At 39.0% G+C, this 17,253-nt stretch overlaps 4 protein-coding genes across 4 annotated transcripts; 2 read left to right on the top strand and 2 right to left on the bottom strand.

Annotated features, from left to right (window-relative positions):
• The first annotated feature begins 1,198 nt into the window (after positions 1–1,198).
• Positions 1,199–9,898, top strand: LOC135587333 (probable nucleolar protein 5-2). Its single transcript, XM_065078609.1, has 10 exons — positions 1,199–1,352; positions 1,700–1,803; positions 1,921–1,962; positions 2,210–2,389; positions 2,482–2,646; positions 2,985–3,185; positions 3,261–3,557; positions 8,355–8,555; positions 8,640–8,774; positions 9,244–9,898. Exons 2-10 carry the CDS (start codon positions 1,726–1,728, stop codon positions 9,706–9,708), a joined length of 1,764 nt encoding a protein of 587 aa, XP_064934681.1. The 5' UTR covers positions 1,199–1,352; positions 1,700–1,725; the 3' UTR covers positions 9,709–9,898.
• A 90-nt stretch (positions 9,899–9,988) lies between these two features.
• Positions 9,989–12,381, bottom strand: LOC135587334 (GDSL esterase/lipase At2g23540-like). The gene is made up of 5 exons (XM_065078610.1): positions 12,107–12,381; positions 11,613–11,743; positions 10,717–10,965; positions 10,376–10,631; positions 9,989–10,307 (listed from the first exon to the last, which is right to left on the bottom strand). Exons 1-5 carry the CDS (start codon positions 12,345–12,347, stop codon positions 10,084–10,086), a joined length of 1,101 nt encoding a protein of 366 aa, XP_064934682.1. The 5' UTR covers positions 12,348–12,381; the 3' UTR covers positions 9,989–10,083.
• Positions 12,382–14,195: 1,814 nt separating this feature from the next.
• LOC103994266 (uncharacterized) lies at positions 14,196–15,150 on the bottom strand. The gene is made up of 2 exons (XM_009414595.3): positions 14,639–15,150; positions 14,196–14,398 (listed from the first exon to the last, which is right to left on the bottom strand). The coding sequence occupies exons 1-2, from the start codon at positions 15,048–15,050 to the stop codon at positions 14,274–14,276; spliced, it is 537 nt and encodes a 178-aa protein (XP_009412870.2). The 5' UTR covers positions 15,051–15,150; the 3' UTR covers positions 14,196–14,273.
• Positions 15,151–16,123: 973 nt separating this feature from the next.
• Positions 16,124–16,588, top strand: LOC103993392 (classical arabinogalactan protein 26-like). Its single transcript, XM_009413432.3, has one exon. It carries the CDS (start codon positions 16,124–16,126, stop codon positions 16,586–16,588), a length of 465 nt encoding a protein of 154 aa, XP_009411707.3.
• The last annotated feature ends 665 nt before the right edge of the window (positions 16,589–17,253 follow it).

The following is a 17,253-nucleotide window of genomic DNA, read 5'->3' as shown; positions in this document are numbered from 1 at the left end:
ATTGCCACAAATTACAATTAGCTACTTGAGTCTCTCTCTCGGGGGAAAAAAAAAAAAACAAGGACTTTACAAAATTTGTATATTAACATAATATGTATAGGGAGCCCCCTAATTAAATAAAAAAATATATAACTTGACTATTTATATGTGGGAGTTCTAGTTGGGAAAGCAAAATACAAAACCTATAGAAAATATTCTGGTATCACCTCACAACGATAGTCGGTAATCACTTGAAAATCAATATTGTATTTCAGAATCGATATGGTGCACACGTGTGTTACAACCTCGAAGCGATGCAGCAAACTCAAGAACGACACAGTCGTGCCCGAGATCGTACAAAGCAACCTCTTAGGGCACAAAATCGTAATAGTCGGCCCATGTCATTAGAAGTAGACGAACCGATTACCTGGACTGTCAACGGTTATTAACAATTTACGTGTGACTAACCCTTAGGGAGAGGTATAAACGTCGACCCCCCTACGGATCTCGAATACTTAATATTACAATAAAAAATTGACTTAAGTTTCGAAAGGGTTGAGCCGAGGATCCTCCTCCCAGTATCGACTTATTGTGTAAGGACTCAGCACCAAAGGCAATCCTAACTTCTCCTCGGGTCAACCCAAGAGACACCTACTATCGCTTCGACCTCACCCTCATCTATGCCTTGGAACACCTACGTGGATGCCCTAATACGATCATGATCGAATTAAACCATACCAACTTTCACACCACCACATAAAGACCATGACACGATTACTAGTTCGAACCTCATTTAAAACATCTGGAGAAGTCAGTCTCAGGATTTTTAGGCCTTTGATGGTTCATGCCAAAATTATTGCTAGTACGGTTTATAGTAGAAATACAGCTCAAATCTAACCAGTATTAATACTCTTCTCCTTCTACCCCCAACGCCCTTAATACTCTCATTCCACAATTAATGACTTGCTAATGGAGTATCAAAGAAGATAATCATTATCAATAATTAATAATAAGCAATTTCTTCATTATTTTAAACATATAGCCAATGTATAAGTACTAATACCGTATATTTTCGTAGTTTATTCCCATCAAAGTGGGTGTTAAACGAGCTATCTGTGTGATGAAGGGGCGGTCTGATCCGAAAAGTATTCGGGATCCGAATCCGATAACTATCTCGGCCCACTATTGCCATCGTACGGTCAGAATTTCTCTGCTGCGTATTCCAACGGTCGGATTCCTTCTCCGCCCCTCCCCTCTCTTCTGTGTCTATTTAAGAACCCTCCAAAAACCCTCCTATCTCCCGATCGGTCTTCGGCGCCTCCAACGTTAGCGGCGCCGCTCACCGCTTCCTCCGGGCGAGCAAAGCTGCAAAGGTAAACAAGCTCTCGCCTTCTTCCCTCCCTGCGCTCGGAATCCTCCGTCGAACCAAGACCGTAAACCCTAGTCAATCCGGTTCCGTTAGTTTTCCTCTTCTCCTCTTCTTGATCGACCTTCCACTTCTAATCCGAAACCATGAACTCGAACCATTCTGTCTCCGTAGCTATGGAATCACGGTGTTGGTTCTTCGTTTTCCTTTTCCTTCTTTTGAGTTGAAAAGTTTTCATCTTGGTGCTATGACCCCTTTGAAGTTCTGCTTCCATCTTCTGTATTGTGAGAAGACTTTCTTTTCTTTTATTCTTCTTGATCGTTGCTTCATTCCTGATTCGATGAGATGATATAGGTCGGTGGTGTTGAGCTGACTCGGAGATGTTGGTGTTGTTCGAAACCCCTGCGGGCTTTGCCCTGTTCAAAGTTTTGGATGAAGGGAAGCTGGATAAAGTTGAGGTGACAACGTCTTTTACCCAGTATTTGTCGATTTATCCTTTGAGTTGTTATGACCTTCTTCGTCTCGTGTTCATTTGGCTTGCTTGCTTTACCGTTTTCCACAATTTGCTATTTCAGGATTTGTGGAAGGAGTTTGCTACATCAGAGTCGGCTAGACAGGTCACTGCATATGTTGCCTTCTCTGTTCTGTTTCTTTTTCCTTTTTTTGCTTATTTATGCGTTATCATCACAGATAGAATTATTCTTTCAAGTAGTGGATGCGACCATTATATACCATTGGTTGCTTTACGACATTTGTTTCTGTCTAATTGTAGTTTGGAATAATAAGCATCAGTCTCGATGGATCTTGCTTATCAAATTCTTTGTCTGTGATCATAATGCTTTTACTTTGTTATTCTTTCATCAGATCGTGAAGCTGAAAGCTTTCAATAAATTTGAGAACACTTCTGATGCATTATCTGCTGCAACCTTGTTGATTGATAGCAAGCCCAGCAAGGGTCTCAGGAAGTTCTTACGTGCCCACTGTGATGGTGAAACCTTGGCTGTGGCTGATTCAAAACTTGGAAATGCCATCAAGGAGAAGCTGGTTAGTTATGTGTTGCATAACATGTTTGGTTTGATCATTGCAGAATCTCAGTTTTTCATGTTAAAGTACAATAGTAAATGGTTGATCTGCAGAAAATTGATTGCCTCCACAACAATGCTGTGATGGAACTAATGAGAGGGCTTAGGAACCAACTGACGGAACTTATATCTGGGTTGGCTGTGCAAGATTTAGCTCCAATGAGTTTGGGATTGTCACACAGCTTATCTAGATACAAGCTAAAATTCAGCCCTGATAAGGTGAGTCCTTAATTTATTGTTTGCAATTTGTGCTAGGGTGTGTCAGTCGAAATGCTCAATTCTTTCTGTGTTTCAAAATTCTTATGCAAGGAATTTTCTAACTGATGAAAATAATAGCAATGCCAGCATGTACATTCTTGTACCTTTCCAGTTTCACATCTTTGTGGACCACATTTTAATTCTAATCCTATACATTTTTATCTTTCTTCATGAGTGTAACTTCAATGTACCTCGACTTAATATGCCTAAAAGCTTGGAGATCTGTATATGGCTAATTTGTTTTTGGTTGACATATGTTTTGGATTATTTTATAACTGCTTGTCTTGTGATCTTATTAGGTGGACACAATGATTATTCAAGCCATAGGTTTGTTAGATGATCTTGACAAGGAGCTCAATACGTATGCCATGAGAGTTCGCGAATGGTATGGGTGGCATTTTCCAGAGCTTTCGAAGATCGTACAGGACAATATTCAGTATGCAAAGGTAGTAAAGCTGATGGGAAACCGTACGAATGCTGTCAATCTTGATTTCTCTGAGGTAAATCACTGACTCTCTTAGAAAATTATTGAAATAAAAAGAGCGGTTCTAATTGCCAGTTTTTTTTTCTAACAGGTACTCTCTGAAGATACTGAAGCTGAGCTGAAAGAAGCTGCAGTGATTTCAATGGGAACTGAAGTTAGTGACCTGGACTTAGCAAATATTAAAGAACTCTGCGACCAAGTTCTTGCTCTTTCAGAGTATAGAGCGCAGCTTTATGATTACCTTAAAAGTAGAATGAATACCATTGCACCAAATCTGACTGCTCTTGTTGGGGAGCTTGTTGGAGCTCGTCTTATTGCTCATGGTGGTAGTTTATTGAATCTTGCAAAGCAACCAGGTAGCACAGTTCAGATTCTTGGTGCAGAAAAGGTATGTTCTTGATTCAATGCCTTTGGCATTTTTATCACGTCCTCCTAAACTTTAGAAGATGTCTCATGAATATATCACACAGTAGTAATAAGGATTCTTTTACTAAAAAAGGTGGCATCTAATCATCCTATATTAATTGTGTCATTATCAAGTAATATAATTTTTGGATTTCCAAGCTTGAATGAGTATGTTTCTGGTTGCTGTTTATACAGTTCCACCGTGGCCTTTGCATCAATTGCTTATGCCGAGAAATACTATTTGGTGGTTGGTTATTCTTATATATTGTTGTGTTGGTTTTTGCAATTAGCAAAAATTATATTCTTATAACTATTTTTCAAATCTTTAGATGACCTGTAATCTGAAATCATTGTTGTTGTTTTGTTGTTTATGTAGTTCGTATGTTGATGTTAGCAACAAAACAATTAATGCTTTATGACTGCCTTGCATCAATTATCAATTTATCTTACAAATTCTTTTAAGCTTGTACTTCGTTTAACATCCAGAAGTGATCTATCTTATATATCTGTGTTGGCTTATTCCTTGAAACCCTAATCCAGTACTGCAGATTTCAATATTTCCTTCATAAATTTGGATTAAGATATTATATTTATTATGACAAAAAATCTGTTTAATTTTAGTTTTTCCCTGTTATTAACCGTTCATATCCAAAAAGCAATTTGAGTTACATAACACTACTCACTTTCTTGATTATTCTAAAGTTTTTTATTCTTTCTAGAAATTCACATATTTTCATAATGGCTTTATGTATTATAATTTAAGGATTTCCTTGCTTTGGATCTAATGTATTTATCTATTCTTAGGTTTTCTTTAGCTTCTAGTTGAATGCATGCCCTTCTAATCTATACCAACTCAATTGATGATTTTGCTTGTGGATCTGTATTTCTCATTCAGCGAATGAACTATGATTGTATTGCTTAGGGGTGGTGCTTATCTCATCTAATAGCAGCGTCATGGGATAGCCTCTCTTCTTGTTGTGGGTAGTGCTGTATATACTGACCCTTCTCAGACCCTGGATTGGAATGACTCTAATACATTGGTCCCATTTGAGGTTGGTACTTAACCCCATTGGTCCATGAGGGGGTTGTACCACCTACGGATTATGATCTGCGGTTGTGTTTCAGATTTGTGGCACTTTTTCCTAAATGGTGAAGTTGTTGAAATAAATGATCACAGTTTAATAAGTATTGTTTAATCTTATATGGTTAAGAACTGATGCATTGGCTATCTCCATACAAGAAAAATACTCAAACTAACATAGCATCTACACAATTGAAATCCAGTTCAAAGCTTGTTAGTTTTCTTCCACCATTGGTTTTGGGACCTTATTAAACATAAAGCTAATGACTAGTAAGACAAAGGTATCTTATTTACTTTCCAAACAAGAGAATCTCAGAACTTTATTCTTGAGAACAATGAGAGATGTTCTCTTAAAACAAGTTGGAAGAGGTTCATTAGAACTGTTTTAGGAGAACGTATTTGCATGTAAACAGGATTATATGGGTGAGAACAAATGAAAAAGACCCTAATTCTTCTTGTAGTTGTAGATATTGAAACATTTTCAGTAACTGAGAACAAGAATTGTTTCATAGATGTCCTATTTTTGATTTCTAGAACAAGAAATTATGTTTCAGATACAAGAACAAATATGCCTTTAGAGCTAATATAGTATTTGATCCTAATAATAATAGTGCTTCTCAAGTTCTCATGTATATCAAGATAGGTGGCATATCCCATTCCTGTTCTTATACTATGATCTGGGACATGGAGCTTTCCAACTATGTTGAGTTGAAGTCTGGATAATTTTAGCCTCTATACAAAATGAATTTTGGTTTCTAAGCACGAAGGAGGACTAAGATATGCAAAAATGATATTGGAGAAGACATGGGACATATGAAAAGTGATGGGACGGAAACTATTGAATTAATAAGAAATTATATTAGAAGTGGAAGAACACCTGAGATCTTTACAAGAAACTGTTGAAGGCAGAAAACCTTGTCACTAGTTGGGTTATATTCTTAAATATGATTAATATCTTCAAACATTTCAGCTGAGTAGAATATGAGGCCCTAAATTGAATTGACTGATGCAAATCATTTTCAAATAAAAGACGAGGCCCTAAAATAAAAGCAAATCATAATTAAAATTCTGAACTTACAAGGAATTTATGGATGAAAAATATTAAGAGTTCCTAAAAATATAAATTTGGATGAAACATGCTAGGTAAAATTTTAACTTTTACCTAGATGCTTTAGTTTGGATTGGGTTATATCAGTTCACTTCTGCTATAAACAAACAATCATTTTCATGTGATGACTTGTCATGGAAGTGTGCTGATCTCACAGCTGAATTTTATAAAACACTATTCAGAACATGATAATATTGAATTTTATAAGATTCTTATAGCTTTATACTTTATAATATACACATTTTTGTAAAAACATGAATTTGAGATAGAAAATACTAAAAAATCTGAAATAATGAAGAGTAGGTCATGAAATCATAATTATTCTGTATTTGATAAAAATATAATTTATTCACGTACAAGTTTCAATTTAATGATTAGCTTTACTAGGATCTTAATACTTCTCTGATCACTATGCTGGTAAAGTGTGAGGCAATGCAAAGACCATAAATTATTTTAATAGAGTACACATAGTATTTCAAATTAGTTTCTAATCACATGACATTTTTCTACTATCTTTGTTATTTTGTCTTTTCCTTTGTCTTAGATGATAGTGAACAATAATGCAACAATGATGAAGGTCGATGAATGTTATTGTTGCAGCAAATGCAGATGCAATAATAATCGAGTCTTTTACACTATTCATAGTCAATTGTTTTTTCTTTGTCTTTGTTTTAATTTTTTTCCCTCCTTTTCCAAATAGCTTCTGTCTCTTTGTTTGAAGCTATGAAATTGACTAGACTTGGCTAAAATCTGGCAACTTTGAGTTCAATGATTCCTAGTGGACGTCACCTGATTTTTGACAAATAAAACCTAGCCAATGATAATTAATTTCTATTTTTTGGTAGATTTTGACTGGTTTCTACAGCTAGGCCTAATTTTGATTGTTTTTTATAATTAGACTTCTGGTCTTGGAAAACGCCATTATGAATCATGCTTATTGTGTTAGACTGAGTGATAATGCAAGGTATAGATTTTGGTATTTACAGAGGTCTTCATTACATGAATAATGTCTAATGTTTGCATCTTACATTCTAACATGGATATAATACTCAGGGTTATTCCTTGAGAGAGTATAAAACAAGGAAGAATTATATAAGATATTAGTACATTCCAAGGAATACATCAAGGGAGTGTGTTTAGTGTTAGAACTAAAGTGTGTTTATGGAGTTCTTTATTAGCACAATATTACATCAAGGATCCATACTAAGCCCCTACACAATGGATGAACTTACTAGTCACTTACATGATAAACCTGTCTAGTGCATGTTATTTGCTGATGATTTTGTTTTAGTTGATGAGAGCTTAAGTGAAATTAATTATAAATTTGAACTATGAGGCAAATCTTAAAAACTAAAGGTTTTAGATTAAGACTAAAACTAAATATATAAAATATAATTTTAGCGATTCTAGAAATAGACATGAAAATGTAGTTAGACCTTAGAAACTGAAGGTTTTAGATTAAGATTAAAACTAAATATATAAAATATAATTTTTGTGATTCTAGAAATAGACATGAAAATATAATTAAGTTGGATGGATAAGAAGTTTCTTTTAAGTAAAAATCTTAGATATCTTGGATCAATTATTCAATAAGATGGAGAGACCGATGAAAGTATTATTCATAGAGTAAAAATAGGATGGTTAAAATAGCGAGGGGCGTCAGGAGTCTTGTGTGATCATCGAATACATTTGAAATTAAAATAAAAATTTTATAAGATAGTTGTGAGATCAACAATGTTTTATGGATTTGTGTTGGATAGTTAAGAAACAACATATACAAAAAAATTGTGTTACCAAGATGAGAATGCTAAGATGGATGTGTGAAGCTACTAAAAAAAATGGGAAAAAATATTTTTATTTATGAATAATTAGATATCTTTTCAACAGAGGATAAGATGAGATAAAATCGTTTAAGATAGTATGACCATGTGCTTATGACACTTCCGGATGCGATAGTCAGAAAATGTGAAATGATTAATAGTAGTGGTACGAGGAGAGGGAGAGGAAGACCTAAAAAGACTTTAATAGAAATTATAAAAAAAAGATTTATGTATAATGAATGTAATTAAACATATGACAATTTTACATATCTCAATGATGGCAAAATGATGGCAAAAGATCCATGTATCCGACTCTAAACAGTTGGGATTTACAGTTTTGTTATCGTCGTCCTTGTATAGATACATTCCAAGGGGATATATAGAATTTGTGTCAATTGCTATTATTGGTGCAAGGAGAGGTAGAGTAAGACATATAAAACTTCTAAAAACATGATTAAAATTTGAGTGATCTTGGATTAATTTGAGATATTGTGTTGTATATAACTCAATATTAGTATTGGATCCATATAGTTGACCCAAATAGTTGGACATAATTATGTGGTATGTTGTTTGCTGCAGTTAGCAGTCATTATGTCAGCTCCTTATGAGGTGGAATACCCATGTGCATTCTTCTCCATTTAATCATTATAGCCAAAGGAAATCTGATATCTTCAGAGAACCATAATTCTTATCGCAAAGATTTCATTGTTTCTAGCTTCTTCTTCCTTGTGCAGACGTTGATAATCATATGTGCTTTATTGACATATGCAGGCCCTGTTCAGAGCTCTCAAGACCAAACATGCTACACCGAAATATGGGCTTATCTTCCATGCATCTCTAATTGGTCAGGCTGCACCAAAAATTAAAGGGAAGATTTCTCGTTCTCTTGCTGCAAAAACTGCTTTGGCTATAAGGTATGATGCTCTTGGAGATGGTCAAGACAACACTATGGGATTGGAAAATCGAGCTAAGGTAACATTTATGGTGGGACCTCATACCTCTAAGGGATATATGTATATTTGTGTTGACATGACATTTTTTGAAACTCTTGAACAGCTCGAAGCTCGCCTTAGGGTTCTTGAAGGCAGAGAATTGGGTCGCTCTGCTGGTTCAACAAAAGGAAAGCCCAAGATTGAGTTTTATGATAAGGATCGAAAGAAGGGTGCTGGGGCTCTGATCACTCCAGCAAAGGTATGAGTGGCCATATTGCCTAATTCAGCCTTCTGATTTGTTTTCTAGTAAAAATATCTTGCAAAATTATATTTCGAGGAAGAAGCCCTCTAGAGAGCCCATAAAGTTCTGTTATGGTCGCCCACAAACACTGATTTCAATAAAGTTGGAAGTGCAAGCGCCTATTATGTATTTGTATTCAAGTAAAATAAGGGTTACCATACATTTTGCACGTGATCACTATTACTTGAATTTATAATTTGCTTTTATTTTTTTCATATACATACACAATCAATATGATGGAAGTGCAAGCGCCTATTATGTATTTGTATTCAAGTAAAATAAGGGTTACCATACATTTTGCACGTGATCACTATTACTTGAATTTATAATTTGCTTTTATTTTTTTCATATACATACACAATCAATATGACATTCTTGTTCAAGAAATTAATTAAACAATTTTTTTTGTTTTTCTTTGCTTCTGCAGACATATAATCCCTCAGCTGATCTTGTGCTTGGGCAAACCACTGATCCAGCTCCAAAGAAGCCAGATAGTGAACATGAAGTGGCACGACCAAAGAGGAAGCACGGCGAAGCAGAACTGGCACCTACTGGAGAAGCAGCTGAAGGCTCTCTGAAAGAGGAGGGCGATGGCGAAGGGGAGAAAAGGAAGAAGAAGAAAAGGAAGGTCGAGTCAGTTGACACTGTCGATCAAATTCCCATGGATGAAGCAGAAGAGCCGATGAAAAAGAAGAAGAAAAAGAAGGACGAAGCACATGCGTCAGAGTTAGCAAACCGTGATGACAGTGCTGCTCCAGAATCCAAAGAGGAACTTAGCAAAGAGGAAAAGAAGAAGAAAAAGAAGAAGCAGGCTGAAGAAGTGCAAGAAGCAGGTGATTCAGCAAGCAAGAAAAAGGACAAGAAGAAGAAGAAGAAAGACAAGGGCCAGTGAGTTATATCTGTGCTCTGTGGCAATGTGCTTGGGAATGGCCTTGCTGTTCTCTAGTCTTGAGTTTGAGCTTAGAGAAACATAACAATTATGTATAAGTTTTTGTGTCTCTGTGGATTGACATTATGTTATTGTGGCTTACATTACAACTCCCAAATTGGAAGAGAGAAGATTTTGATTGGTTGTTACTCTACTCTTCCTGTTCCTAAAGCAGGTTGTTGATGCCACCTTTTGGCCCAAAGCATCAAACCTTCCCCACTTATAAGTCATATAAGTAGTGCAGTGGCTTCAATGATGAACCCTTGATAGATTTCATGTTACAAGAACACCAAGATTAACTCAGCACACGCGAAGCCATCAGAACACATCACTTACACGTCAAAGCCGCAGGAGTTGTCGAAGATTCATGGGAGATACATACTTGGAGTCCCCATCAACAATATACTTGGCAAGGAAGAGATTGGCCGCCTCGCTCGGGTGATAGGGATCCCAAAAAACGTAGCCTGCGCGATCCTCGCACATGGACGACATCGGTCCGCACGGAATGATGCCTTGATACTGCCCGCCATTGCCACAGCAAGCGTAGCTCGCAGTCTTGAAGCCTGCAGAGTCGGGTGTGTCACGATCGAACACCTTCAGTGATTCCAGCCGAACCCGAAACGATGCTTACCGTAGGATCGGTAGTTCGTGACCAGCTCCATCACCAGATCATACACATTGGCAAGAACAAATCTGGCTCCGGGGAGGTTGTCATTGAGCTCGGCGAGCAAGTCCCTCAGCTGGGCATTGTACCGAACGGCGAGCAGGTTGGGCAAGCTGACACACTCGTTCTCCTTGATTCGGTTGATGGTCTTTTGGTAAGGGATGCATCCGACGGGTCCTACGTTGGACACCACGATCTTTCGCGCGTCGAGCGAGTACAGCCGCTGCCATGGAGTTCACGGAGAGAGAGAGAGTGAGGGATTCGTTGGGTGGTATGGGAAGGAGCGACCAAGTGTTCGAGGAAATTACTATGAGTTGGCTGCGCATGCTGGTGATGAGGTCGTTGACGAAGCCATCGGGTGAGTCGATGAGTCGTTCTCCCGCGGAGAAGAAGGGGAGAAGATAGTTGTTGAGGAAGTCATTGGATCCGATGGTGATGGAGAAGATGGCCTTCTTCCACAAGAACTGCTTTGCTTTGGCCTTCCCCAGCAGTCCATCCAATTGTCGCCGAGTGATGTTGAAGTAGTCGATTTGGACGTCCATTCCAAGCCGATTAACCTATCCAAGTTTCGATCGCATTACGTGCATGTTTACATATACAGACCAAAATTACACATATATCCCTCCACAGATAGTTCTTTTCATATTTGTCCACCATATATATATATATATATATATATATATATATATATATATATATATATCATAAAAAATAAATTTATGAATATGCCATTATAGTCAATTAGTAATATTAAATGATATTTTAGATATTCAAGTTTTTATTTTTTAAAATTCAATGATAATCATGACATTATAAGGATTCGAGCCCAAAAATAACAAAGGAGATTATGATATTATGATTAATTTTATAAATATCAATTGTTCTTAACAGTCGAGATATTTTAGATTTTTTTAAAATTTAAACTAATTAATATTACTTCCTATAATTAGTTATATTTAGTATTCTAATCTCTACATTTTTAAAGATTATATTGGGATACCTATATTTACGAAATTAAAATATTAAGATCTCAGTATAAGATTAAAAAAAAATTTACAAGATTAAAAGTCAAGGGATAGAGATTTTGTTGGAGCAACAAAATCTAAGAATCGGATTACTAAATATAGCTAATAATTAGCCCTAAATGTTCTGATAAATAAGAAAATAAAATTTTTTCTAGTGAACAAGGAGAAGAGAAGCATACAAATATTCTTCCTGTCCCATTCAGAATTCCTGCACCTCCAGATGCATAGTTCACTCCATTTAGTATGACTGATCCTGTTGTATTGGGTGCTAAAAATGGTTGGGCATAACTTTTCTGCCCAAGTAACTCTCCTGCAGCATGTCAAAGTCAAAAGGAGCTTTTAAGACTGTAGAACACAAACTTGAACAAAGTGGATATGAAAATGCAGATGCAGATCCAAGAATTTGTATGCTTAATCTGCCCACAAAAACAGGGCTTCTAATCGAATGGGCTCACTGTTGTATCATTTTACCACCTACAAAGATGAAGATTTTGAATGAGCTTATGCACAACTGCAGCTTCTGTTCCTTTCTTTAAAGAAGTAGATGTAGGTTGCTGCTGTTACACTGCAAAGGTGTGCAGCAGCACCAAGCAATCCTACACTGGAAGATTGCAGTTCACAATGCCCTGCATTGTGATGTCTGCAATGGTCAAGAAGAGAGGGAAGCTTATACCAATGATGTCTGCAATGGTCCTCCCGTTGGTGAACCTTCCGGTGGGCTGTCCACCGGAGGCCGCGAAGTCGATGCCGTTCGGTCGCAAGTCGGCCTTGGACAGCGAAGGAAGGTAGTTGTTGTTGCCGGCGTCGACGAGAGAGTCACCGAACACAAACGAAGCTCCCACAGCCTCATCGCCCTCACAAGCAGCTGCCATGGCGCAAAGCACCACAACCACCAAGGCCGAATCCATGCCCATTCCCTCACCGGCCTCTCGCTGTCACTCTGTGAGATGCTTAAGGCTACGATGGAGTTTATAGACCTTGTTTTCTTGACGAAGAGTAAAAAGAGCAGCAAAGAGTCAAACTTGCAGTACTGGCAGTGCTTGCTTGCTATAGCAAGTGGAGTTGGGTTTGACGCTCTTCATGTCGATGGAGATCGATGGTGGTTGATCCACCACTCTCAACGTAGCACACATTCCATGGCTTTTCCTCCACACTTTGTGAAGCCAAAAGGTGCTCCAAAAGATTGATCGTGTTAGCTTCATAATTTTAGGTAGCAGTTGGGAGAAAAGAGTGAATGCAAATGGCGAACATTATCTTAGGGTTACTCATTTGCGATCTCGTATTGGTGGAAAAGGCTGCAGATTAAAGAATGAGAGGAACAAAGATTGCTTTGCTTGTCCACTCCGCTGCACCTCGTGAAGACTTGCACGTCTAGCTGAAACCTCTCGAGATTGGTCTTAGATCAAATTGTGGTTGACCTAACCACATAGAGTCGTCAATGTTGGATTCAATTTGCAATTTGGGTTATCCACGCTACTGTAAAAAATTAGAGCTAATTATATATTATTTCTTGTAGTTGGACCACTTTAGCATCCTGATCCTTATACTTAAAAAAAAAATATTTAATTTTTTATAATTATAAAAATAAAATATTTAATCTTATTATCTTAATATTATTGATTTTACTAATGGAAGATACAACATATGATAACATATACATGAATGACATGAAAATGATGGATAAAAATATAATTTCAATAATACTGATGGACGATGGTATCGTGGGTGACTATTGTAGTGGTGATCAATAAGAACGATGTAATGGTCAACCTTATTAATGTCGATCCAAACATCGACGACGAGGAGAAAGAGGAGGCAAAGCGGTGAGATATTTGCATCAGAGTTGACGTCGGAGGAGAAAGAGGAGAAAGGTGAGGTATCTACGTCAGCATCGCACCGCTCCTCATCTTCCTCTTCTAGTAATGTGGTAGTCGATAAGAATGAAGAGGAGGCAAAGCAATACAATGTCAACGCAGAGGAGGCAGTGCGGTGCCGCACCAAATGATATGGTGGTCGACGAGAACAAAGAGGAGGCAGAGCGGTGTGGCGCCGATGCAAATGTCTCACATATCTCCTCTTCCTCCTCAAGCATTGACGTAGATATAGAGCGGTGTTTGAGAAGGAAGAGAAAGTAGAGCAGCACTAGATGAGGAAGAGGAGAGCAAAGTGGTGTGACGCCAACACGGATGCTTCACCACTCTGCCTCCTCTTCCTCATCGTTGTTGATGTTCATATTGACATCGAAAAGATTGACCATCGCATCATTCTTATTTACCACTACCGCAACAATCACCCACGATACACTCATTCGCCATCATCATTAAAATTATCTTTTTGCCTATCATTTTTATGTCATTCATGTACGTATTATCACGTGCTGTATCTTCCATTGATAAAATCGACGACGTTAAGATAAATGAGATTAAATATTTTATTTTTATAAGTATAAATTTTTTAAATGTAAGGACCGGGATGCTAAAGAGTTCAAACTATAGTTGTAACATATAATTAACCAAAAAAATGATTATATCATATATATATATATATATATATATATATATATATATATATATATATATGTTTTCTTGTCAAATCTGGGTGTCCAATTTGGAAATTCTGTATTCGATCATAAATATTTAAAAGAATAAGATAATTAAAAGAAAAAGTGATCACATAAATGCGGGCACTGATGTTTCTTGGTAGGGGTCAGAATTATGTTCTCTAGCAATATGTTTTCCGGTAGCCGAACTAATTAAAATATATGTATATCTTTTGTCCATTGATTTCTGATGGAATGGAAAGAGTAGCAAACACAAAATAGATCGACAAATCCCCACACATCATGACTCGCTCACAGTCTGAGCTTTTTCCGAGCTGTTCTTCTCTGAAATGGCCACCGCCTCTTCTGCTTCCTCCACAAAGATTGCCTCTTTGAAGTCCGCAGAGTGTTCACCCACTGACTCCCCTGCAAAACAAGTCATATTCATCGAAGAAGTTGTGATGAACAGCTGCAGCATTATTTATCGTGTCTAATGATTCTGACATCATTTCAATTTATTGATGCTGCTTTCTTTTTAGATTCTCGACGCGTGATACGTTGGTTTGTGTTCTTGATATCGAGTCGTAAACAATATCATAAGATTAATTTGATCGTTCAGCATCTTTGTTCTAACTCAAGGATTCATGAAATCGTAGGGATGCGTACCGTCGTCGACGTCTCCTCTCGTGCTCGTCTCCTCTTTCTCCTGTAACGCTTTGGAGGTCTCATCCGCGCTGGTCTTCGATTCAGAAGCATCAGCGCCTCTATGCACGCCCGCAGCCATCTCTACGTGATCGGTTCCCACCGCATCGACGTCGGAGTCAGTCGACACCTCGAAATCCTTCGCGTCTCGCTTTGCCGACGACAAGACTCCGTCCGGTGACTCCGTGGACGCGAGCTGTGCCTCCTCGCCGTTGACTTCGTGTAGCCGTTTGGAGCCGTCGTCGGTGGCCGTGGAGCCAGTTGTGGTCGAGGACGCCTCGCTGTCAAAAGCCACACTCGATTCCTTCCGGAGAGGACGACGAAGGCTGACCGTGTTTCCGGTGGCCACGTCCTGCTTCGAGCTACAGCAACCCATTTGCCGTGGAGGAGAGAGGGAGGAAGAGTAAAGAGTCCGAGAGAGAATGCAACGAAGAAGAAGTTGGTGAGATGGGAGAAAGAAGAGACATCAACAGCTTCCTTAAGAAAGATTTGACAGTTGTAATGACAGGAGGATATAGAACAAGATTTGACCGCTGCTATTTTTGTTGGATTATGTCTATTTTTGTTCCTTAACACATAAGACTGCTGCTATTTCTGTGACTTGGAGTTGGAATTACTTTATTATTATTATTTTTAAAGAAAAAAAAGATATTATATTATATACAATCTACTCTTATATGAACTCAAAAACATATCAACTATGCAAGAATGTTTCAAGGAGGACACAATCTAATTTGATGTTTTACTTCTGGCCTTTTTCTATCCTCTCATGCTTTACCTGTGAAACCCACAACTTGGATCCATTCTGTAGCCTTCTTTACCCTTTCATCTTCTAGTTGTGAACCCTACAACTTCCATCTTGGAAGAACAGCTCCACACAGATCCAAATGGCCTTCCAACATTTGGGTCCACAGCAATTAACCAGATATCACCACCAAGTCCTTTGTCACACGCATCTGGTGGCAACCTCAGTCAGATGCAGGCACTATTCTCTACTTATTGTGAGTCACAGGTATCCCCTGTCCATTGATGAACTGCGATAGATAGATATCCTCCAAAGAGGTACAAACCTCAACTTCTACCCTCTGTTTTCTACTGAGGGAATGCAGTGACGAGAGTAACTTGGTCTGTTTTCAGCTGTGACAATGAGATAGAACAGAAGTGATGCCCACAAGAAACCTAACATGGACAGACCTGTGAATCACCAGTCTTATCACTCATCAATCCCAATCATGGAGGCACATCACCCCTTTTTGGTTCTGTTTTCCCACCTTAATCCAATTCCTTGGTGTCATCACACCCCACACACCCATGTTATTTGATGCCTCAAGTTTGTCCCCTGGCACCCCATGCCAACCTGTGCCATGCCTCCTCCATCATCTTCTTCTTCCTCTCTCTTCCTCCTCTTCTAAACCTTGTTTCTTTCACTCTCTCACAGGTTTAGTTACGATGGCCATCGGCACCATCCTCGTCTCCGTTTCTTCCACACTGTACCACAGGAAACTGCTCTTCTCAGCCTTTGCAGCGCTGCTGCTTGTTGTGGGGAAGCCCAGGCCTGCTCACTCTTTCCCTCTCAAGCTGAAGACCTCCACCATCTCGGCGGCGCCGGGAATCCTCCCTTACGACCCCAAATTCTCGTCCCTTGCGCCGGCGTTGGCTCCCGACGTAATGCCGGTGTTCCCCACCCCCGGGGGCAGCGCCGCGGCGCCGCCGGCCAGCTCGTTGCCCACCATCCCATCCAGCCCGAGCCCGCCGAACCCCGACGAGCTGCAGCCCAATTCGGCCACCGCTCCTTCCGGCTCCGCCGCCCTGACGTCGGCCGCGGCGCGCTCCAGGGGCAGCCTCGGCGGCGTGAGCGTGGCCATGGTGGCTGGGCTCCTCCTCATGTGGTGGTTGGATGTCGTGGGCAAGTGATTCCCTGCACTGCCTGCCTCACTGTGATTATTTTAGACTATATTACTCGTGGTGGAGTTCATCTTTTCATACTGCTTGTGGGTTGTCGTGAATTTGATCTCATTGACCGCATAAATTATTGGAAAACAGGTGGTGAAATGATGTGTTATCATTCACCGATCATATTTCTTTTGCTTTCATTCACGCACTCCATTGCCTGCTGCTGATACAATCCACCATGTTCTTCTCTGATTGTGACTGAAACATTAGCACAGTCTCTTTCTTCTCTGTGCTACAGAATTAACCAGTAGCAGTGATGCAATCCACAATGCAACACGACCCTAATCAACCAGTGAGGATGTGAATCCTTAGTGAGGTGCCAGTCATCAAGGTTAGGCAATCCACACTTGAGACCTCAGTCAACTGATGGAGATGAGTCACTGCACACAACTGTGGCAGAAAAGAAGGCTTGTTTTTGCATTGCTGTGGCTCTAACATGTCCTCTGCATGTGAACAAGGAAACAGAGGGTCTGCAATGATAGGAAAAGGACAGTGTGGAGGTTTGAAAGGTAGATGGGGCTATTTGGCTTATACTGCACATGTGATGATGGCTTCACCTCTTGAGACTCTGCAGCCAACCTTCTTAGAAAGATTAACTTTCCTCATTCATCATGAGAGAATACCAC

The sequence above is a fragment of the Musa acuminata genome, chromosome BXJ1-8 (genome assembly GCF_036884655.1).
Source record: "Musa acuminata AAA Group cultivar baxijiao chromosome BXJ1-8, Cavendish_Baxijiao_AAA, whole genome shotgun sequence".
In the NCBI taxonomy this organism is placed as follows: Eukaryota; Viridiplantae; Streptophyta; class Magnoliopsida; order Zingiberales; family Musaceae; genus Musa; species Musa acuminata.
This window is presented reverse-complemented; position numbering and strand designations above follow the sequence as displayed.

Bases quoted from the DNA above. Each gene is read 5' to 3' on its own strand.
- LOC135587333 (XM_065078609.1), top strand. From the start codon at position 1,726: ATGTTGGTGTTGTTCGAAACCCCTGCGGGCTTTGCCCTGTTCAAAGTT. The intron at 1,963-2,209 runs GTCACTGCATAT...TTCTTTCATCAG, and splicing joins CATCAGAGTCGGCTAGACAG to ATCGTGAAGCTGAAAGCTTT. The intron at 3,558-8,354 runs GTATGTTCTTGA...TGACATATGCAG, and splicing joins AGATTCTTGGTGCAGAAAAG to GCCCTGTTCAGAGCTCTCAA.
- LOC135587334 (XM_065078610.1), bottom strand. From the start codon at position 12,347: ATGGGCATGGATTCGGCCTTGGTGGTTGTGGTGCTTTGCGCCATGGCA. The intron at 11,744-12,106 runs GTATAAGCTTCC...GACATGCTGCAG, and splicing joins GACCATTGCAGACATCATTG to GAGAGTTACTTGGGCAGAAA. The intron at 10,308-10,375 runs GTAAGCATCGTT...CCGACTCTGCAG, and splicing joins CACGAACTACCGATCCTACG to GCTTCAAGACTGCGAGCTAC.
- LOC103994266 (XM_009414595.3), bottom strand. From the start codon at position 15,050: ATGGGTTGCTGTAGCTCGAAGCAGGACGTGGCCACCGGAAACACGGTC. The intron at 14,399-14,638 runs GTACGCATCCCT...CTTGTTTTGCAG, and splicing joins GAGAGGAGACGTCGACGACG to GGGAGTCAGTGGGTGAACAC.
- LOC103993392 (XM_009413432.3), top strand. From the start codon at position 16,124: ATGGCCATCGGCACCATCCTCGTCTCCGTTTCTTCCACACTGTACCAC.